Source organism: Mandrillus leucophaeus, unplaced genomic scaffold (genome assembly GCF_000951045.1).
Source record: "Mandrillus leucophaeus isolate KB7577 unplaced genomic scaffold, Mleu.le_1.0 Scaffold313, whole genome shotgun sequence".
Taxonomy (NCBI): domain Eukaryota; kingdom Metazoa; phylum Chordata; class Mammalia; order Primates; family Cercopithecidae; genus Mandrillus; species Mandrillus leucophaeus.
The window spans coordinates 1,630,282-1,653,531 of record NW_012103288.1 but is presented as its reverse complement, the minus strand read 5'-3'; the positions used below and the strand labels follow the sequence as shown (position 1 = coordinate 1,653,531).

At 38.3% G+C, this 23,250-nt stretch overlaps 1 protein-coding gene across 3 annotated transcripts in view; it reads right to left on the bottom strand.

The window, feature by feature from the left end:
- Positions 1-23,250, bottom strand: part of SENP1 (SUMO1/sentrin specific peptidase 1) — a 62,173-nt gene that overhangs the window by 27,363 nt on the left and 11,560 nt on the right. For all 3 annotated transcript variants that reach the window (XM_011987652.1, XM_011987653.1, XM_011987651.1), the window contains exons 5-9: positions 17,176-17,335; positions 11,675-11,846; positions 3,206-3,309; positions 2,840-3,123; positions 179-233 (exon numbers count right to left, since the gene is read on the bottom strand). In XM_011987652.1, the coding sequence (XP_011843042.1) occupies positions 179-233; positions 2,840-3,123; positions 3,206-3,309; positions 11,675-11,846; positions 17,176-17,335 (775 nt within the window). The remainder of the gene's footprint in view (positions 1-178; positions 234-2,839; positions 3,124-3,205; positions 3,310-11,674; positions 11,847-17,175; positions 17,336-23,250) is intronic.

The window sequence follows — 23,250 nt, the reverse complement described above, 5'->3', positions numbered from 1 at the left end:
GTGCGCCTGTAATCCCAGCTACTTGGGAGGCTGAGGCAGAAGAATCGCTTGAACGAGGGAGGTGGAGGTTGCAGTGAACCAAGATTGCGCCACTATACTCCAGCCTGGGTGACAGAGCGAGGCTCCGTCTCAAAAAAATTAATTAATTAATAAAGAACAAGCTTTTTCCAAAGTTTACCTGGGAGTTGGAGTCTGGGAATCTTTCACTTTCAGTAAAATCACAGAGTCTGATCCTAAATAAAGAAACACAAGAGCATTTCATTAGTAATAAAACTCCACAAAGTTATACTTTCTAGATATCTTAGTTTAAGTTTCCATACTTTGCTGTATTTTATTTCCACAAAAATAACATAAGAACAAAGGTCAGATGGGAGAGAAAGAGAGGTAAGTCCATTGTCACTGAGAACAGAAATAGGTCTTTGTGAAGAACTTGCTTCACAAATAAGAAAGTCCCTGGGAAATACAAGCATATTGGCCCTTCAGCATCTACTCCTAGGCTGCACTTGCTCCCTGTGCTTCCTGTCTGTTTCAGGAGAACAAGAAAATGGCAGGATTCCTTAAAAGTCTTCATGGTAGTCCTCCATCTGCAATTTTGGTTTCTATGGTTTCAGTTACTCGTAGTTAATCATGGTACAAATATATTAAATAGAAAATTCCAGAAATAATTAGTAAATTTTAAATTGCATGCCATTCCAAGTAATGTGATAAAAATCTCTATCCAGCTCTATTTCAGGCATGAAATCATCCCTTTGTCCAGCATATCCACATTGTATGCACCACCTGTCATTTAGTTGTCACCTCAGTCATCAGTCTCAGTATAGCAGTGCTTGTGTTCAGTAACCCTTACTTAATAACGTCCCCAAAAGGTAAAAGTAATGATGCTGGCAATTCAGGTATGCCAAAGAGAAGGTGTAAAAAGTGCTTCCCCAGCCTGGCCAACGTGGTGAAACCCCGTCTCTGCTAAGAATACAAAAATTAGCTGGGCATGATGGCTCACACCTGTAATCCCAGCTACTCAAGAGGTTGAGGCAGGAGTAGCACTTGAACCCAGGAGATGGAGGTTGCAGTGAATCAAGGTGGTCCCACTGTACTCCAGCCTGAGCGACAGAGTGACACTCAGTCTCAAAAAAAAAAAAAACAAAAAACAAAAAACCTACTTCCTTTAAGTGAAAGTGGGAAAGTTCTTGATTTAATAAGAAAAAAGTAACATTTTCATTATAGTGTATTGTTATAAGTTTTCTATTATTAGTTATTGTTGATCTCTTACTGCACCTAATTTATAATCAAAAGTATGTATGTATATTATGTGTATAGGGTATAGTATATATAGTATACTCTCCATGGTTTCAAGCACCCACTGGCTGGGGGTGGGTCTTGGAACATATCCTCCCCCCACAGATAAGGGGGAACTACTGTAGTTCATGATCTACAATGAGACTGAATTAGGTGAAAGGAGGAAAGGGGTAGAGGAAAGGAAGAGGGAAGGAAACTGGAAGAAGGAGGGAAGGGGGACAGGGAAGGAAATATCACCCCAGGAGGTATCTAAAAAGTACAAATTTTATCATTCTATTATGTATTTTCTCTGTTGAATACTACTCAAAGGCAGGAATCACGTTCTTCTAAAGTGCTATGATTAGATCCTCAGAGTATTTATTAAATGGTACAAGGAAAGTAATTAAACAGTGCAATGTAGTATATTTGTTTCAATTTAGTTGTATAATATCTGCAACACAATGTATGTTTCTGAGGTTAAAGGAGTTTGGTTTTTTTGGCTTTTTTTTTTTCCTTTACAGTTCTCAGTATATCACCTCACAAAATATAACAAGAGTCTTCATGGATATGTGTAGCTACATAATGATGCTGCCAAAAAGTTTAATCCTGAGTGAGAATTCTCATAAAGTGACAAGTAGATAAAAAAAACAAAACTCAAACAACCTGAGAAAGGAGGGGAACGACTAGTGCTCCATCTATCAAAAAATCCCTGATGTTTAACCATTTAACCTAAAACTTGTTTTAAGTTACATACCTAAGTACATACCATAAATTGATACATAATACATACCTAAAGAAGGGGAAAATTAAGGAAACAAAGAAATCTATCACAACAAAACCTTAATTAACTGGAATGCAAAGAGAGTGAATATTTCAGTTAGTTGAAAATCAGGTAGAAAGCTTTTTGTTTCCAATGCTGACAATCATTCTAAAACGCACAAACCTAAGTACTTAAGCTTCAATATTTATCTGATGTTTCAAAACTCCTACAACTTCAGAATTCTTACTTACCACTGTAAAGTCATAGAAACAGAGAAAGTGCTGAAGCAATTGGGCTGAGTATATATACTCTGACTCTAGCCTCTACTTAGGAAGTTAATTGTTTAAATAAAAAGTATCAAATCATTTGCATCTTGAGGTAAGAAAAAAAGAATATCCTATTTGTGGGTTTAATTTACTCATAGCATGGTTAACTGAATCATATGTATTTAAAGTATGGAAGTACATGTCTTACAAGTTCCATATCCCTTATCCAAAATGGTTGGGACCAGAAGTTTCAAATTTTGGATTTTTTTGACTTTTGAATATTTGCATTATACAATTTGAGCATCCCAAATCCAAATATCCAAAACCCCAAATGCTCCACTGAGCATTTCCTTAGAGTATTATGTTGGTATTCATAAAGTTTCAGATTTTGGAACATTTTGGATTTCATATTTCCAGATTCGGTATGCTCAAACTGTGTATGTTTATTTATATGTATATTACAATGTTGCCTGTAATAGAGCTAATAAACAGTTAATTGGCTATTAGGACTAAAAATGTAGTTATATGATACCATGTTTACCTTCAGATTGTGTATTTGAAGCTGCTAAGTTATCTGGCTGATGTGGAACAGAGTGGTGATGATGGGGTTGATGAAGAGTATCAGAATCTTTGGATCCAAATGCAACATCTGGGGTATAAGAAGAGAGGGAATATACACTGTGGGACAGCTGTTCCTGGTTAGTTAAAATGCTGGCAGATCCAGATGATGAAGTATCAGAGCCAATGATCTGAGATGCACAAGAGTTTCCATTTTTAAATAGTGAGTCTTTCAAAGTATTTTTACTGGAACTAAGACATCGAGACCTAGCAAGAGAAGAATATTGTTTCAATATCAAATAATAAATTGTAGAATTAAATTCATCTGAAATATGCTTCTGTGACTCACAGGTGTAAAGGAAAATGTGTGGTAGGTTTGGCTATAGAAAACTGTTTCCCTGTGACCATCTGTAGCAGCTGTCTGTAAATCTCTCTTTCTTCTTCTTGAACTGTCTATAAAAACAAACAAACAAACAAAAAAACAGTTTAAACACATGCAATAAGGCAAGTACTTCTCAAACCAGCATGTAAATGGAATCCTAGCTCTGCCAAAGCTCAGGCAGAATCCTTAAGATAATTAAGAATTACGGGCCTGCCACAGTGGCTCATGCCTGTAATTCCAGCATTTTGGGAGGACAAGCGGGGAGGATCATTTGAGGCTAGAAGTTCAAAACCAGCCCAGTCAACATAGTGAGACCCCAACTCTACAAAAGAAAAACTAAAAAAAACTGGCTGTAGTGGCACATGCCTGTGGTCCCAGCTACTGGGGAGGCTGAGGCAGGATAATCACTTGAACCTGGAAGGCGAAGGTTGCAGTGAGCGAAGATCGTGCCACTACACTCCAGCCCGGGGGCAGAGCAAGACTCCATCTCAAAAAAAAAAAAAAAAAAGAAAAAGAAAAAGAAAAATATATATAATTATCAAATGTGTAAAAGAGAGGTTGAGTAAATACCAGATAATATACTTTGAAAAATTATGGAACATATATTTAAATAATAGTGCAGAGAAGCTATAGGCTATAAAACCAGAAAGGCAGCAGGTAATCACTTCTGAGTCAAAAAAGAGTCCCAGAAATAAAGGGCCTCTAAATTAGGATTCCAACAAATCCCTTGATTCCTGAAACCTGTTAGAAAAATCACAAGGAAGTAACCAGAATAGTCCAAAACAGTTAGAGTGGAATATCTTGCCAACAGTTTCCTATTTTATTTAAGTGCAGTTACTTTCCAGAGACAATTTTCATCTCCAACATTTATTTATTTATTTTTCCTTTAAGCCCCAATACTACATTTAGGGAAAACCATATACTTCATAACATTCATTCATTGTCATGCACACCTACTATGCTCCAGTCACTAAAGATAATGAATGCATCGAATAAAATAAAGTTCCTGTATTTATGGAGATTATATTGCAGTGAAAGGAATTAAACAAAAAATTAGTCAGGTAGAATGCAGAAAATTAAAGGGTAAGAGAATGGAAAGTTATGGAAGGAGAGCAGCAGGAACAGGTAAGATTTCTCTTAAAAAGGTGGTATTTCCACAGAAACCTAAAGCCAAGGCAAGAAGTCAGTCCTAGAAACATATAAAAGAATATTCCAAATAGAGGAACAACAAATGCCAAGCCCTGAGAGGGGAAGGTGCTTAATGCGTTCCAAAAACAGTAAGGTCCATGTGAATCAGAAGAGTAGGAAGAAATGAGATCACCTGACAGAGAACCAGATTATATAAGAACTTATAACTCTGGCAAAGCATCAATTCTATACAGGTCCCATGACTCAATGGGCTGTGTTCACTAGCACTTAGTAATATGCCCTGGCAATTTATTTTTAATCTTATATACAGTTTAATACAACCACCAATCCTCACAAAATAATTTTAAACATTATGTCAGGGTTAGCGGCATCTTGTACCGTGATATTTCAATATGTGCTGGGACTACAGGTGCCCGCCACCATGCCTGGCTAATATTTTGTGTTTTTAGTAGAGACGGGGTTTCACCGTGTTAGCCAGGATGGTCTTGATCTCCTGACCAGCCCAGGCTGGAGTGCCGGGGCGCCATCTCGGCTCACTGCAACCTCCACCTGCCGGGTTCGAGTGATTCCCCTGCCTCAGCCTCTGGAATAGCTGGGACTATAGGTGCACGCCACCACACCCCGGCTTTTTAATTTTTAGTACAGACAGGGTTTCACCATGTTGGCCAGGCTGGTCTCGAACTCCTAACTTCAAGTGATCTGCCCACCTTGGCCTCCCAAAGTGCTGGGATTACAGACATGAGCCACAGCACCCAATATGTAGGGGTTTTTTTTTGTGTGTGTGTGTTTTGTTTTGAGACGGAGTCTCTGTCATCAGGTTGGAGTGCAGTGGCACAATCTCGGCTCGTGGCAACTTCCGCCTCCCTGGTTCAAGCCGTTCTCCTGCCTCAGCCTCCCGAGTAGCTGGGACTACAGGTGTGCACCACCACGCCCAGCCAATTTTTTTTGTATTTTTAGTAGAGATGGTGTTTCACCATGTTGGCCATAACGGTCTCAAACTCCTGACCTCATGATCTGCCCGCCTCAACCTCCCAAAGTGCTGGGACTAAAGGCATGAGCCACAGCACCCAGCCACCAGTATGTATTTTTTTAACCCTTGGTCTCCTCCCACTCTCTCATCTTGTAGTCCCCAGGGTCTACCACTCCCATCTTTATGTCCATTTGTACCCAATATTTAGCTCCCACTTATAAGTGAGAACATGCGGTATTTGGTTTTGTTTCTGCATCAGTTTGCCTAGGATAATGTCTTGCCTATGTTTTAACAGTTTTGTTTTCTTGGTATTGAGTTGAGTTCCTTATATATTTTGAGTATCAACCCCTTATAGAATGGATGCAAATATTTTCTTCCAATCTGTAGGTTGTCTCTGTACACTGTTAATTGTTTCCTTTGCTCTTTAGTTTGATGTACTCACATTTGCCTACTTTTGCTTTTGTTGTCTGTGACTTTGCATGCAAATCCAAAAAAATCAGTGCCAAGACCACTGTTGTGTAGTTTTTCCCATTTTCTTCTAGCAGTTTTAGAGTTTCTAGTCTTAAAGTCTTTATTCCATTTTTAGTTGATTTTTGTATATGGTATAAGGACCTAATTTCATTCTATGGAAATACAATTTTCCCAATACCATTTAGTGAAGAGACTGTCCTTTCCCTTTGTGTAGTCTTGGTACCTTTGTCAAAAATCAGTTAACTAGCTATATAACAGGTTCATTTTTTTTTTTTTAATTATACTTTAAGTTCTAGGGTACATGTGCACAACATGCAGGTTACATATGTATACATGTGCAACGTTGGTGTGCTGCACTTGTTAACTCGTCACTTACATTGGGTATATCTCCTAATGCTATCCCGCCCCCCTCCCCCCCCCCCATGACAGGCATAACGGGTTCATTTCTAGGTTTCCTATTCTGTTTCATTGGCTGATGTCTATTTCTAATACCATGCCGTTTTAATTACTATAGCTTGGTAGTATAGTTTGAAATCAGCTAGTGTGGTAGCTTCTTTTTTGTTCTTTCTGCTCATAATTGCCTTGGCTATTCAGGGATTTATGTGGTTTCATATGAATTTTACCATTTTTTTCTATGAAAAATAACATTGAAATTTTGATAGGGATTGCACTGAATCTGCAGATTGCTTTGAGTAGTATGGCCATTTAAACAATATTAATTCTTCCAATCCATGAACACAGAATAGTTTTTCATTTAATTGTATCTTCAATTTCTTTCAACAATGTATGTTTTTCAGTATATAGGTCTTTTAATTCCTTGGTTAAATTTGATTTTTTTTTGTAGCTATTGTAAATGGGATTGTTCTCTTGATTTCTTTTTTGCACAGTTCATGGTTAACAGTGCATAGAAATACTACTAATTTCTGTGTGTTGTTTTGTATCCTACAACTATACTGTATTCATTTAATAGTTCTAACAGTTTTTTGGTGGAGTCTGTAGGGTTATATATATACACACACATATACACATATATACATATACTATATATATATACACACATACATACACTGTATTCATTTAATAGTTTGAACAGTTTTTTGGTGGCATCTGTAGGGTTTTCTATATATAAGATCATGTTGTCAGCAAACAGTGGCAATCTTATTTCTTCCTTTCCCAAAATAACACATGTAACTTTTCTCGCTTTGCCAAAATGAAAGTTACCTAAAACTTTAAACAAAAATCTTTTTTGGACCATCTGGTACTATCAGTAAAAGAAAACATCTTTCTCTGTTAAATTACTTGTTAAACTGTTTTTTGTTCTTTTTGTTAAGCACAGTGGCTCACACTTATAATCCCAACTCTTTGGGAAGTCAAGGCTTGAGCCCAGGAGTTTGAGACCAGCCTGGGCAACAAAGTGAGACCCTGTTTCTACATCAAAAATTTTAAAAAATTAGCTGCATACTGGCGTGTGCCTGTAGTTGCAGCTACTCAGAAGGCAAAAGAGGGAGAATCACTTGAGCCAGGACGTTGAGGTGGCAGTGAGCTGTGATTGCGCCACTGCATTCCAGCCTGGGTGACACACTGAGACTCTATTTCATAAAATAAAATAAAATAAATTAAAATTTAAAAAAGCCCTAACTGTTCTTTACTGAATAAGAAAATTAGGGGCTGGGTGCAGTGGCTCACTCCTGTAATACCAGCACTTTGGGAGGCCGAGGCGGGTGGATCATGAGGTCAGTAGATCGAGACCATCCTGGCTAACATGGTGAAACTCCATCTCTACTAAAAATACAAAAAATTAGCCGGGCGTGGTGGTGCCCGCCTGTAGTCCCAACTACTCAGGAGGCTGAGGCAGGAGAATCGCTTGAACCCTGGAGGCGGCGGTTGCAGTGAGCCAAGATTGCGCCACTGTACTCCAGCTTGGGCAAGAGAGCAATACTCCGTCTCAAATAAAAAAAGAAAATTAGGATCTTAAGAGGAAAGGAAGCAATAATTGCATAGCATGATAAAGTTAAAGAAGCTAGCTAATGTTACATTTTAAAACCTGAAAAAATACTAAGACGAGTGTTTTGAAGTATAAAAATAATTAAGGTGCTGAATTATATTTTTTAAAAGGGACAGAGTCCTGCAGTTAGGTGATGTTTCTATAAAAGGCTCCATCATAATGGGTGCTGACGACTTGATGGGTGCACACGCCAACATGGCACAGGTATACATATGTAACAAACCTGCACGTTATCCACATGTACCCTAGAACTTAAAGTATAATTAAAAAAAAAAAAAAGGCTCCATCATAAAAGAACTGTAAAATTATAAAACTTTAATAGAGAGCACAAATAAATTTTAGGACACTGATAAACTGTTTTGTTATAAATTACCCCCAATAACTTTATAAATGCTCCTAATTTTCATTTTGTTTAAAGTAATAACTTTATACCATATAAAATATGAAAAGTGCAAATTTCAATAATTTTCTGAGTCCCAAATGCTTGACTTATGACAAAACTGTAAAGCATTTCTAAGAAAAGTATAAAACCATCACTGTCACCTATTACAAAAGTCCAGTATCTTAAAACGTTGCTCAATAATTTGCAAAGAAGCATATCTAGAAGCAACATGTAAATGAAAAGAAACTACTTGTGTTTTTGCCATTTTACATTTTTATTGTCACAAGTATTTTCTCTTTTCCAAACAGAACTTTATATCCTCTATAACAGCACTGTCTAACAGAAATTTCTGTAATAATAGAAATGTTCTATATTTGCCCTGTCTAATATGGTAACCACTAGCTACATGTGGCTAATGAATACTTAAAATGTGGCTAGTGTCACTGAGCAACTGAATTTTAAATTTGAATTTGAATTAATTTAAACAGTGCTGGTGGCTAGCCATTACCCTACTGAATAGCACAGCTTTTTGATGTTGCCTCTTGAGTCAGCCATTCTGCACAGCCACTGCTTGCATATACCTAAATTCTTCTTCATGTGTTCTCTTCAAACCTCTGTTGCAAGACTGAGCAGTGCAGTGGTGACATCATCTTAATTGTTAATTTTGTAGAAGACTTCATATTCCTGAAGTTGACGGACAAATCCGGCATTAAGGTTAATACATCTTCCTTTAACATAACCAAATGTACCTCTGTTGAGGATCCCAACGTTTCATGGAAAGTGACTTTTCATCCAGTTTGTAAGTTCCCATCAATAAATTTAGTCCCAGGGTTTAAAAGTATTATATCTGAATTATTTGTAATATCCAAAAATAAACATCTAAATAAATTTGTTGAAAGTTTGATAATAAAGTTTGGCCCAATATTTTGTATTACTCATGTTATATGGCTTATTCTGTAGTACAGGTGGCTCAACTTTCATACTAGGAGAACATAGAACTAAAAACAGGCAAAATTTCCTGCATCACTTGTTTCATAGATTAGATTCTTAGCTTCTTCTTTGAACTACAGGAGGAAGGCAAACTCCAGCTTCATGTTCTCCATTGACCCGACTAGTAGTGGCCTGGAGGGCTGTTTGGAAGGGTAAAATTGCCCAAGCAACCCCCAGTCCTCAGGCTGGCAGAGGAGGCAAAAGGAAGAAAGGCTGAACAGTCCACAGAGCTGGTAGGTGAATGGCAAACTTACAATGAACACAGAATTAAAGGATCCTGGTGAGACTGAGCAACAGAAACATGGGGCGGGGGGGGTTAGGAGCCCTGTACCCAGCTGTCATGCTGCTGCTGTCTCCTCCACAAAGTCTCTCTGTACCCTTTAGGCTGTCTAGACTCCAGCATAATCACAAACCCCACAACTCCATTAATTATTTATGCATAAAATAATTTAAATATAATATAAAATTCAATAACATAAAAGGTATAATGAAAAATAAATCTTGGGCTCACTTTAGGAGCACACATACTAAGACTGGAACAATATAAAGATTAGCATGGTCCCTGCACAAAGATGACATGAAAATTTGTGTAATGAAAAAAAAAAATGTTTATTTTTTAAAATATCTCCTTTTTATCATTGTTGTTCAGCTTTACCACCAAAGGCAAATGTTGCCAGTTTCTTGTCTATCCCTTACCCTGCTAAATGACTTAGTAGTTCTGCCACGCTCCACTTGAATGTTGGTTTTTTCTGGTTTTTTTGTTTTTTTTTTTTTTTTTTGAGACAGTGTCTTGCTCTGTCACCCTGGCTGCAGTGCAGTGGCACAATCACAGCTTACCGCAGCCTTGAAATCCTGGGCTCTAATGATCTTCCTCCTTCAGCCTCCTGAGCAGCTGGAACTACAGGCACCTGCCACCATGCCCAGCTAATTTATTTTGTAGAGACAGGATCTCACTATGTTGCCTAGGCTGGTCTCAAACTCCTGGCTTCAAGCAATCCTCCTGCCTTGGCTTCCCAAAGTGCTGGGATTGCAAGCATAAGCCACCGTGCCCAGCCAAACGTTTTAGATTCAATACAAACTTTAAACCAAAAATATGAACAGGATTTTTACTAACCATATCACAAATAATCAAGTTTTGACACCTAAGAGATCACTGATTACCAAATTATGTAATTATTTAGCATGTAATGCTGTATTTTTGACTCCATACTCAGTAAGCTTCATTGGGCAGGAACCATATTGCTGTGTTGGACAACAGAAAGCATACTTGACCAAACCTCCTCAGAAGTTCTCGGTTCTAGGCCTGCCATTTACTAGTCATGTAACCTATGACTCTTATTTTCCAAATCTGTAAAACATGACTATTACCTCATCTCTACCTATTTTGCTGAGTTAAAAGGATTAAAAACAATAATATACATGGAAAATACACTGGAAGCACTAATGCTATTTAAATGTAAGGTAATTATTATTCATTTGTATCTCCAAGCAACCATAGCAATTAGACATACATTAAATATGTAATCTAACAGACATGTGCACACATTCTGTCATGCGAATTATATGCTATATTATATTCATGAAATTGACTTTTCTTTTAGGTTTACTGAATGAATATAACAACCCAAGTGTCAACAGAACATCTTTCTTTTCAGGAGTCTGTAACTTCAAAAAAGGTCTTACTCATAATAAAAGGATATAAATTGTTTAACTAGCTTCTTGATTTTTCTCTTATATTGAAGAAAAATTGTTTCTAGTAAGAACAGGTATTTCATCAAATTAAAACAAAAAAATTTTTTTTGAGATGGGTCTCACTCTGATGCACAGGGTGGAGTGCAGTGACACAATCACAGATTACTGCAGCCTTAACCTCCTGGGCTCAAGCAATCCTCCCACGTCAGCCTCTCCAGTAGCTAGGAGTACAGGCATGAGTCACCAAGCCTGCCTAATTTTTATATTTTTTGTAGAGTAGGGTTTCTCCATGTTGCCCAGGCTGGTCTCGAACTCCTGGACTAAAGTGATCCACCTGCCTTGGCCTCCCACAGTGCTGGGATCATAAGCGTGAGCCACCTCACCTGGACCAAAATCAAATTTTATCAAAAACTGCTGAGGAAGACTAACAGTTTTTCCACAGAAGACAAGGGTTTAGGAAGGGTCTAGCAAAGATCAAAGAGAGAGAGAGTTTGATGTATGAGAAACCATTCAGGCAACACTAAAGATTAAGTCAAGTCAGTTGTACAGCAGGAATAGTAAATATAAAAGTAAGACAAATAATGAAGTCCTGATAAAACATCTCTGTAATCTCTTTAGAATAGATGATAATACTCAAAAAGAGTAATTCAGACAGAAAAAGCACAGGAAGGATAAAATTGAATGGTTCTTAAACATCTAATTATTAATAGGGAGCAAACAGCTCAATGTAGGGAAAGATCCTAACTTTTAGTAGCTTTTGTCACAGGTTTTCCTTACCTCTTCTGCTGTACTAACATGTCGCCTCTGAGTTTTCTTGGGGCTCAAAAGGCTTCGACGACATGAACCACTCCAAGATGGACTTGGAACAGGTTTAATAGGGAAAGATTTTTCATATGCAGATACATGGCAGTGATGGTTTGACTTTCCCGCAAAAATGTTTGATAATCCACTAAAAAAAAAAAAGAGTTTGTAAGAAAGATAAGAACAGACAATAAGTAAAATAAATCTAATCTAGTGATTATTTTCACTTTCAAAATATAAAACCAACCAAACAAAACAGGTAAAACAATAGGTGGTACCATTTGAGGGAAATATATGACAAATGAATAAATGATATATAAGGATGCTGCATCAGGTTCTGCCACTTAAAAGATCTTACATTGTCAAAACACAAAATTATCAAATACTTAAAACTGTATTTTTAGATCCACAATCTAGAATTTCTTTTGGTCAGGAACAATATAATATAGCTTTGTGGTATGACAAAGCATAACAGATTAGATGTCTTCAAAAGACCTGGGTTCCAGGTATGCTAAAAAAAAAAAAAAAAAATACATTTTCTATTATTCCCTGTACCCGATACTCAGCCTATTGGAGGAAATTAAGATTAAATATGTAAAAATGCATAAAGGCTGAAGCCTCTCAACTAAGCTTTTAAACTGAATTTTAAAATTTCCTGGCCGGGCGCGGTGGCTCAAGCCTGTAATCCCAGCACTTTGGGAGGCCGAGACGGGCGGATCACGAGGTCAGGAGATCGAGACCATCCTGGCGAACACCGGGAAACCCCGTCTCTACTAAAAAAAATACAAAAAACTAGCCGGGCGAGGTGGCCGGCGCCTGTAGTCCCAGCTACTCGGGAGGCTGAGGCAGGAGAATGGCGTAAACCTGGGAGGCGGAGCTTGCAGTGAGCTGAGATCCGGCCACTGCACTCCAGCCCCGGCTACAGAGCGAGACTCCGTCTCAAAAAAAAAAAAAAAAAAAATTTCCTTAAAGCCCAACAGAGGGCTCCCATCCTTCATTAAAAACAACTATTAGGCTGTGTCATTAAATTCTCCTTCTGGCCTATTTACTTCCTCTGAAGAATTTTTTGTCTCTTTATACCATCTAAGGGGAAGAACTGGCAAATTGGCATGAAGAATACTGTGAACTCAAAAACCCTGTCTCACATCCAAGGCTTACTAATTTTGAGTTTTTTTTTTTTTTTTTTTTTTTTGAGATGGATTCTTGCTCTATCACACAGACTGGAGGGCAGTGGCACGATCTCGGCTCATGGCAACCTCCACCTCTTGGGTTCAAGTGATTCTCCCGCCTCAGTCTCCCCAGTAGCTGTGATTACAGGCACCCACCGCCACAACCAGCTGATTTTTGTATTTTTGCAGAGACGGGGTTTCACCATGTTGGCTAGGCTGATCTTTAACTCCTGACCTCTGGTGATCTGCCTGCCTCAACCTCCTAAAGTGTTGGGATTACACGTGTGAGCCACAGCACCCAGCCAATTCTGAGTTTTTCTATGTGCTCTTTTTCATCTATCATTACCTGGAAAGTTTGAGGTACTTATTCTTAGCATAATAAATTTTCTTTTTTCTTCAAGACTCAGACTACAGAAACACAGCTGAATATTCTAAATTCAATGAAATCAACTCTTTAAAATCATTATATGTGTTCTGAATCCAAATCAGACAAGATCTAAAGAAAATCAAAAAGTACACAATTCTCTTTAAGTCTTCTTGGGTTTGTACATGTGTTAAGAATGGGGAAATGAGAGTGGCTTCTGGTGCTCTGGGGTGAGCTCTACCCGGCTGCGAGGATGGCGGAAAGAGGGAAGCTCATCACAGTGATGGGAGACGAGGACACAGTGACTCGTTTCCTGCTGGGCGGCATAGGGGAGCTTAACAAGAACTGCCACCCCAATTTCCTGGTGATGGAGAAGGATACAACCATTCATGAGATCAAAGACACTTTCTGGCAATTTCTAAACCAGGATGACATCGGTATCATCCTCATCAACCAGTACATAGCAGAAACGGTGCGGCAGGCCCTGGACGCCCACCAGCACTCCATCCCCACTGTCCTGGAGACCCCCTCCAAGGAGCACCCATATGATGCCACCAAGGACTCCATCCTGCGCAGGGCCAGGGGCATGTTCACTGCTGAAGATCTGCACTAGGGTCTTCGTGTGAGGAGTCCTCACAGCCCTCAGCCCTTCCCTCATTTCCAGGCCTCTCCTCAGGCTTGCCATCAGCCTTCTTTACATTTTGAGCCTCTAATTTCCAAGTCCCTGCCCCTTCCCACTCCATTAAGAGGCTAGGTGAGGCACTTCTAGGTTGCTGGGGCTCTGCTGTTAAAATCAAGGCTGGTTAAGAAACAGGAAGCCTGACCACCTCTCTCCACTACCTCTTCCCTGTGCTGTTACACAGTGTCATTGTTGACGTTAAATTAAACTCATATTCTTGCTTCTCTCAAAAAAAAAAAAAAAAAAAAAAAAAAAAAAAAGAATGGGGAAACGAGCAAGGACTTAAAATTTTAGGAACAGGCTTGTTTTCTTAGGATGAGTGGATGCAGCTAGGAAAAGATGGCAAGGGCAGTGTAATTGTTTGGTAAACACATGATGGATTCTCCACAATGTCTTTTGTATTTGTGTTTCCCAGAGTATGTGTGCACCTATGCATGTTTTTTAACATAAAATATTACTCTTCTAAAGAAACAGTACAAGGGCATCCTGCAATGCCAGAAAGCAAGGGTGTTACCCAAAATCAATAAGCTAAGGTCAAACAGACAGAGAAGCAAGTTTAAGGGGCTTCCACTAGCCAAATTTCTGAGAATGTGAGCATTAAAAGTATAACAATTATAGTGGATTGCAAAACACTGAATCCATAATGACACTAAAAAAGGAACAGACAAATTCATTTGAAACATATGAAGTGTCTATTTTACAAAAACCTTGCTTTGAAAACTGGTAATGAAAAAGTAAAATCTAATCATTTATCCTGCCTTTCCCATAGGAAACACATTTCAGGGACTCTAATAGCTCCAGCAAAGGAAAAATGCAATCAGAATGCCAATTAAGAAGCGTAGAAGTGATAAAATTAGAAAAATATTATTTCATTAACTGTAATAAAACTATTCAGTTAAGTATTATCAAATGATATTAATTATTAGGTGATGGCTGATGTGAAATTCATCATTCATATAATGCCAAAGTAACATTATTTAGATTACATTCAAGTCACAGGGGAAAAACCTAATTGTACAATTAACTACCAGATTGTCAGTTCCTCAATCCAGAGGTCAGTCTAGTATCATGAATAATAGAACCAAAACAAGATACTGTTTGTTTTTCAAATGTGATAAACGCAGCATCACCTTTTAGTCACATCAAAAACCTAGCTTATAAAAAATACAGGTGATTTTTTGACAAAATAATGATACCATGTGGAAGCAACCTGTCAAATCCAAAAAGTAGAACATGATACAGAAAAGTCATGTCATTTAAAAAAAGGAGGCTGAGGTCGGGCATGGTGGCTCATGCCTATAATCCCAGGAAGGGAAGTCAAGGAAGGCAGATCACAAGGTCAGGAGTTCGAGACTAGCCTTGCTAATATGGTGAAACGCCGTCTCTACTAAAAATACAAAAATTGGTTGGATGTGGTGGTGGGCACCTGTAGTCCCAGCTACTCAGGAGGCTGAGGCAGGAGAATCGCTTGAATCCAGGAGGCGGAGGTTGCAGTGAGCCGAGATCACACTACTGCAGAGCGAGACTCCGTCTCAAAAAAAAAAAAAAAAAAAAGGAGGCTGTTCTAGTTATAAGAGACAAAGCCAATAACTTCCAGATGCAAAACCAAACTAACTGGGTCAACTGAGAAAATTTAAATATGACTTAGGGTATAAAATAAAATTTACAAAAGAATATGTACACTATGAACTAATTTTGGAAAAAAGTAAAGTATGTAGAAGGATATGTACTGAGATATTACAGAGTTGATCTCAGGCTGGTGGCAATATGATGTTTTTATTTTTTATTTTTCTTAACTATGTTTTCTAAATTTTTCCAAAGTATTTATACTATTTCTGTAATAACTTTTTTTTTTTAAATAACAGTATGGCTTTATTGCATTAAAAAAGCCACCTGCAAAATGATGCATAGAGAAAATCTTTAATGAAGACAAAATAATATCATACATTTAATAGTATACATAACATATATATCATACTATATATGAGTAAGAAACAGTAAGAAAGAAACAGGTATAGGAAAAGGTTTGGAAGGAAACACACCAAGGAGAAGGGATTGGGATTGTGGGTAGCCTTCAAGGGATCTTCAGCTTTGTTGGTAACATATTGATTTCTACAATGTGAGTGTATGAGTGAATTACTGTATAATTTTTTAAAAGTTAAGTGAGGAACATGATCCCAGGGAGTACTGACACATGTTCCTGAAGTCCATGTGTATAATAAAATAAAAGCCATCTTGTTGGCTTCTATCAACACCACAAAGCTCAAACTTGACTAAACAGTACATTAAATGATCCCACATTCCTAAAATACACCAGGGCAGAATTTAAGTAGTCATAAATACTATTTTTAAAAAGAGATATTTACTAATATAATAAATACTATAATAAATAATAATATAATAAAATACCTGAGGGAAAAAGTTTCTAAGCCAAATTTCATCTGCCTTTAATAATCCATGTAAGTTTTGTTAGGTAGAGCTTATGAAGTTGGAATAACTAGGATAAAGTTCTCTATGACTATCTTTTTTGTTTTTTGAGACGAGGTCACTCTGACACCTAGGCTGCAGCTATAGTGGCATGATCTCAGCTCACTGCAACCTCTGCCTCCCAGGTTCAAGCGATTCTCCTGCCTCAGCCTCCCGAGTAGCTGAGACTACAGGCACACATCACCATGCATGGCTAATTTTTTTTGTGTTTTTAGTGGAGATGGGGTTTCACCATGTTGGCCAGGCTAGTCTGGAACTCCTGACCTCAGGTGATCCACCTGCTTCGGCCTCCCAAAGTGCTAAGATTACAGGCATGAGTCACCGTGCCTGGCCTGTGACTCTTTATTTTCTAATATATAGAAGTAGCTTGATCTACTTGACTAATGTCATGAGGTAGAGAACTGCTTTAGTTTAAGTCAGGTCTCTGCTCACATGACAGCTGTAAAATGTGTTTCTTTCCGCTCAAATTGCAGAGATTGACTGATTTTCACTTTAAGATTTGCAAGAGCCATACTGATCTTGAAGGGTCCCAATATTCTCATATCCACCAAGATTTACTTAAAATTCTCTCTTCCATTAAAATTTAGCTATCATCAAAATTCAGCACTAAGTAAATGTGAAGTTGAAAATGTAAAATGGATTTGTTCATATCCTTAAGGTTTAAAGTCCAAAGATGGTGTTACTCTTTTAAAATCCCCATGGAATAACTATCTACCTTTTAGTCACTTTCTCTTATATCTGAGGAAGGGCTTGAGAACTAAGATGACAAAATACCAACCTTGAGGTCTTTCGGGTTTCGAGGTAAAGACTTCGGCTGTTTCTTGATTTTTGTAAAGATGAGCTTGATGATGGAGTAGAATTTCTCCATTGGCCATTTGCACTCTGGCCAAAGGTTCTTAAGTCGCCTGAGCCAAGGAAACTGTCTGAGGAAGGATTATCTAAAAAAATAAAAGTTTGAATAAATTAAACAAATTCTACAGGTGGTTCTCCTTATGACTGCAACCATGACCAACTATTGTATTCCAAAGTAATGTGGCATATCACCATGTCTCTCATGGAAGAAAGATCCCAGTCTCAACTGCCAGTAAAGTCTGCAGTAGGGGAACTTCTACAAACTATAATTGATTCAGCCATACTAACCTGAAAATTGATGAAGGAGCTGAATCCTGCCACAGCCATGTGCCTTATCTGCATCAATGTGACTCCGTGGTGTCCACCAAAAGTCAACATTTTACCCCAACTATATCTTGCAAGCACTCCCAGGCCTGGGCCTGAAAGAAGGTAGGCCAGACCAGTAAGAAAGCAGGTGGGGGGCCAATGAGAATTGTAATTCAAATGAACAACAGTTATTGCTTACTAAGCAGCTAGTGTCACTTTCTTCTTTTTAGTTACCATGTTCAAGACTCAGGTACTCTCTCAAAGAGCAGAGACAACCTAATTGCTGCTTATTCTGGTTGGCTTATGGCAAGGAATGACCCATCATATATATCTGGTTCTGGTATAATAATCTTCAGTCATTTAATGCCATAATCAAACATATTATTACTCCAGTGTTTGCTACTACAATCAGATTAATTGAGAATTACTTATTATTTGAATTTTCTAACTTATGGATTACAATCTGGGATATCAAAAACCTCCTGAAGTTTCAGCTAGGAGTGGTAGAATAATTTCTATACCCTCCTCTCCCTATCTGCAGAATTGGACAATTTAAAACAGCTCCCTCAAAATAACTTCAGACATTAAGTTACGGAACTCTAAGGAGCTCCAGTGAAAACATAAGAAAAATAATTCTCTACTTCTGGAATTTTTTTCTAGTGCTGACATTATTTTGAAGATATTCTTTTAACGCATATTACTATAGAACTTTTCACAATATTGTAAATGTATGCTATTAAAAATATTTAATGTATCTTTTGATACTCTATCCAAATAGGCAGCCTTCAAAAATATAATTTTGTGTTTCTGTAAGCTAATCAAGATGTCAGGATGTAGGGTAAATAAGACAAGAAAAAAGCAGCAGTCAGGGTGGTATTAGTACTAATTAATTCAACAATTGGTGACCTTAGTCTGATAATTAAAATAAGCTAATTTAGTTTCAAAATGAATTGTAACTTTGTTCCTTTGTAATCAGTATCTATGCTTAGCATCTATTACTATAACTTTGAGGACAGAAACATGAGGCTAATGAAAATGAGTCTTAGTAAAAAACTAGAAAATTATTATACTTAAGTTTAAAGTCATAACAGTAGAAATATTTGTCTCTCACACGTTTTGGCTAAAATTTGATTAGGGCATGATCTAAATAGAGATATCTGTCTGAGGAATCGGTCTGTCAAAAATACAAGTTACCCTAACAGGTGTGAAATTTGAGACCAAGGATAAGTCAGAGTAGCATTCTCAATGGCATGTGACAGAGACGGCAGCTTCAAAATGCAAGGAGAAAAGCAGAAGATCAGGCAGCAGTCTGCTTAAACAGAAAAAGGTGGTTCCAACTACACTTAATGAAATCAATCGCTGAATGGTGTTCTGTTGCTGATGGGATCAAGCAAAGCTAGAGACAGACTAAGAGGAAACTACAGATACTGTTTTGTTTGTTTGTTTTTGAGGCAGGGACTCACCCTGTTGCCCAGGCTGGACTGTAGTGGCACAATCATAGCTCACTGCAGCCTCGAACTCCTAAGCTCAAGCAATCTTCCTGCCTCAGTCTCCCAAGTAGCTGGGATTACAGGTGCACACCATCATACATGCCTAATTTTTCTATTTTTTTGGAAAGTCAGGGTTTCACTGTGTTGCCCAGGCTGGAATCGAACTCCTGGCCTTACGTGATACTCCCACCTGGGCCTCCCAAAGACAAAGTACTGAAATAACACAGGTGAGCCACTGTGCCTGGCCACATATAGTAAGAGTTTAACATGATAGTCTGTCATCACTGATTTCTGTAAGAAATCAGTTACAAACACCACAAAAAAGATTACCTATTATGTGTACATACATACACACAAAACTAGGAGAAAATACACCAAAAATTTAATTGTGGTTATGTTCTAATGATAGAGTGATGGGTATTTTTCTACTTTTCTGTACAAATTTTCTGCAGGGACAAGCAATACTTTTATGAATATAATAAACTTCATATTAAAAAAGAATGTGTCAAGACTGGGTGTGGTAGTTCATGCCTGTAATCCCAACACTTTGGGAGGCCGAGGCAGGTGGATCACCTGAGGCCAGGAGTTCGACATCAGCCTAGCCAGTATGGTGAAACTCGTCTCTATTAAAAATACAAAAAATTAGCCAGACATGGTGGCACACGCCTGTCGTCCCAGTTACTAGGGAGGCTGAGGTATGAGAATCACTTGAACCCGGGAGATGGAGGTTGCTGTGAGCCAAGAGCATGCCACTGCACTCCAGCCTGGGTAACAGAGTGAGATTCTGTCTCCAAAAAAAAAGAATGTGTCAGGTAACTACTTACCATGAAAGTAACTACCAGTTGTTCCTGTTAACTTTAGTTAAAATAATAGCAGGATGTTTAAATAATCTTACCTACCAAGTATCATTCTGGTAACCTAATTTAACATATTTTCCAAAGAGAAGACATTGATAATTATTCTAAGCATGAGCAAAATCATTTCTTTTCATCCTACTTTTCTCTGTTTACGGTTAAACTTTTTCTTTTTCTTGAGACAGGGCCTCCCTCTGTCCCCCAGGCTGAGTGCCAGTGGCACCATCACAGCTTACTGTAGCCTTGACCTCCCAAGCTCAAGTGATGTTCCCACCTCAGCTTCCTCAGTAGCTGGCTCTACAGGTACATGTCACCAAGTCCAGGTAATTTATTTTTATTTCTGTAGAGACAGGGTCTCAGTACGTTGCCTGGGCTGGTCTCAAACTCGGGCGAAAGTGATACTCCCACCTTGGCCTACCAAAGTGCTGGGAGTACAGGCATATAAAGTTTTACTGTAACAAAGTAAACTGTAACAAAGTTTTTAAAACTTTATTTTTTAAAAAATCAATATTTTAAATACTCTAATCTTAAGTGGATTGAGAGGCAGATTTTTAAAAAGCTTGATCTAGAGATGTTAACCCAATAAAGCAATAAAGGAGAAGTTCCAGATCCTAGATCCTAAAGTTTGGGCCTTCCTGCTCATTTTCATCCTGGTGGAGGAGGAGACAGCAGGGTGAGAGAGAAGACAAATACCAGTAAAATTAGGATCAGCAGATTAAGGCAGGTAAACTGAGGGTCCGTGTCTAGCCCAATCAAGAGGTAAGGTAGAAGGTGATGACCACTGCAATCGATGTGGGGATTATTAGAAAAGAGTATATCCAGAGGAGAGAGCATAACTGGAACGAGTATGGAAAGAGGAAGAAGTTTTTTTAAAGCCCATAGTAAAAAGCAGGTTTTAATTAAAGACTTCATTATAAGAAAAAAGTATATATAAGACCACTGACATTCACAGATTTAAAATACTGATTTTTAGAAAGTGACCTTTGATGTCTGTGACATGCCATAAGCTTGTTCGATCAGGGACTAGATGAGATTTGTTAGACACAAATTTGAGTACTCTGCTTCAAGCTGTGAGTAATTTAGCATCCCCATTTCAGTATGACTTTATTATTCACTATTGTTATTCTCTATTCATCATCTATATATAGCAACTGTTGTAATTATTTTCTTCTCCAAAAAAAGGTACTCAAGTGAGACATGAAGCTTTTAGTGTAAGACTGTTGATACAGGAATCAACTTGTGGTATGAGGATAAACATAAGAAAAATATAACTCTCAACAATTATGTAACTGATAGGAAAGCCAAGGAATCTGGCCAAATATTATATTAGAACTTAAGATAATCTTAGTTATACTCTTTGTGAGTATCAAGGGTTTACTGAAACTTAGAAGAAAAAAAGCTCTATATACCAATGCTTTTAGGGCATGTTATTAACAACAGCTGAAAATGGTTAAGGGTAAATGTGCACCTAAACCATAGGGAAAATAATGAAGCAAATGAAGGCACACGCCCATTATCCCAAATCAAATGCTTGCGTCCAGTTCTATATCCAAATTTAAAATTTTTGGAATTTTGGAAAGATAACCTGGCATATTAGGTAACACCTTCAAGTATAATCTGTAACAGCACTCCGTAATCAAACATGTTATCTGCAGCAAAATGTGAAAATACTCATTTTTACAGAGATTTTAAAAAAGAAAAAAATATAAACAGCTTAGTGTCAGTTCAAGTAGGTTTTGCCAAGGAATTAATTCAGGTCAGGTATTTTTTTTTCTTTTTTTGGAGATGAAGTCTTACTGTGTTGCCCAGGATGGAGTGCAATGGCGCAGTCTCCACTCACTGCAACCCCCACCTCCTGGGTTCAAGCGATTCTTCTGCCTCAGCTTCCCAAGTAGCTGGGATTACAGGTGTCCTCCAACACACCCAGCTAATTTTTGCGTTTTTAGTAGAGACAGGGTTTCACCATGTTGGCCAGGCTGATCTCGAATGCCTGACCTCCAGTGATCCACCCGCCTTGGCCTCCCAAAGTGTTGGGATTACAGGCCTGAGCCATTGCACCCAGCCTCAGGTCAGGTTTTGAAGCCAAATGAGTTGTGAAAAAAATTTTTGGTTTTCAGAGGTTTTTGGATTTGGAATTGCACAGAAGGGATTGTGGATGTGCGTATCAATTTCATGAATTAGAAATGAGCAGAAAATGATTAAAAAAGAACACGTTGACAGATGAAAAACTAAAACTATATTGGCCTGGACAACACAGAGAAACTCCGTCTCTAGCAAAAAATACAAAAATTAGCTAGGCATGGTGGTATGCACCTGTAGTCCCAGCTACTCAGGGGGCTGAGGTGGGAGGATCACAGCCAGGAGGTTCAGATTGCACTAAGCTGTCATTGTGCCACTGCACTACAGCCTGGGCAACAGAGACCCCCTGTCTCAAAAAAAATTAAAATAAAAATACTGAGTTAAAAAAGATTACATGTGTCAAATCACACAACATGTACGAGGTATGTACACACAGATAATCAGAAGAGATTACACAGACTTGAGTTAAATAAGAGTTGGATGAGATGGAGTGCAGTGGTTCACACCTGTAATCTCAGTACTTTGGGAGCCCTAAGCAGAAAGATCACTTGAGCCCAGGAGTTTGAGACCAGTCTGTGCAATACAGCAAGAGCCTCATCTCTATAAATAATTTTTTAAAACATTAGCCAGGCATGGTGGCATGTACCTGTAGTCCCAACTACTTGGGAGACTGAAGCAGGAGAATCGCATGAGCCTAGGAGGTCGAGGTTGCAGTGAACCATGACCACATCACCACACTCCAACCTGGGTGACAGAGTGAGACTCTGTCTCAAAAAAAATTAAAAATAGGCTAGGCGCAGTGGCTCATGCCAATAATTCCAGCACTTTGGGAGGCCGAGGCGGGTGAATCACCTGAGTGATTTGAACAGCAGTTCAAAAACCACCTGGCTAACATGGCGAAACCCCATCTCTACTAAAAGTACAAAAATTAGCCAGGCATGGTGGCAGGCACCTGTAATCCCAGCTACTCGGGAGGCTGAGGCAGGAGAATTGCTTGAACCCAGAAGGCGGAGGTTGCAGTGAGTCAAGATCATGCCACTACACTCCAGCCTGTGCAACAGAGCGAGACTCCATCTCAAAAAAAACAAAATAAAATAAAATAAATTAAAAATAAAACATTAGAATTGGGTTATGAGAAGGGAACTTTCAGTAGAATTTTCTATATAGCTGTTTATTATTAAGTAATTGTTTTTAACTTAAAGCAGAGATTCTATCCAATGGTAAACTGGCATATGAAATTATAAGCAAACATAGCCTGAGTTCAAATGGAAA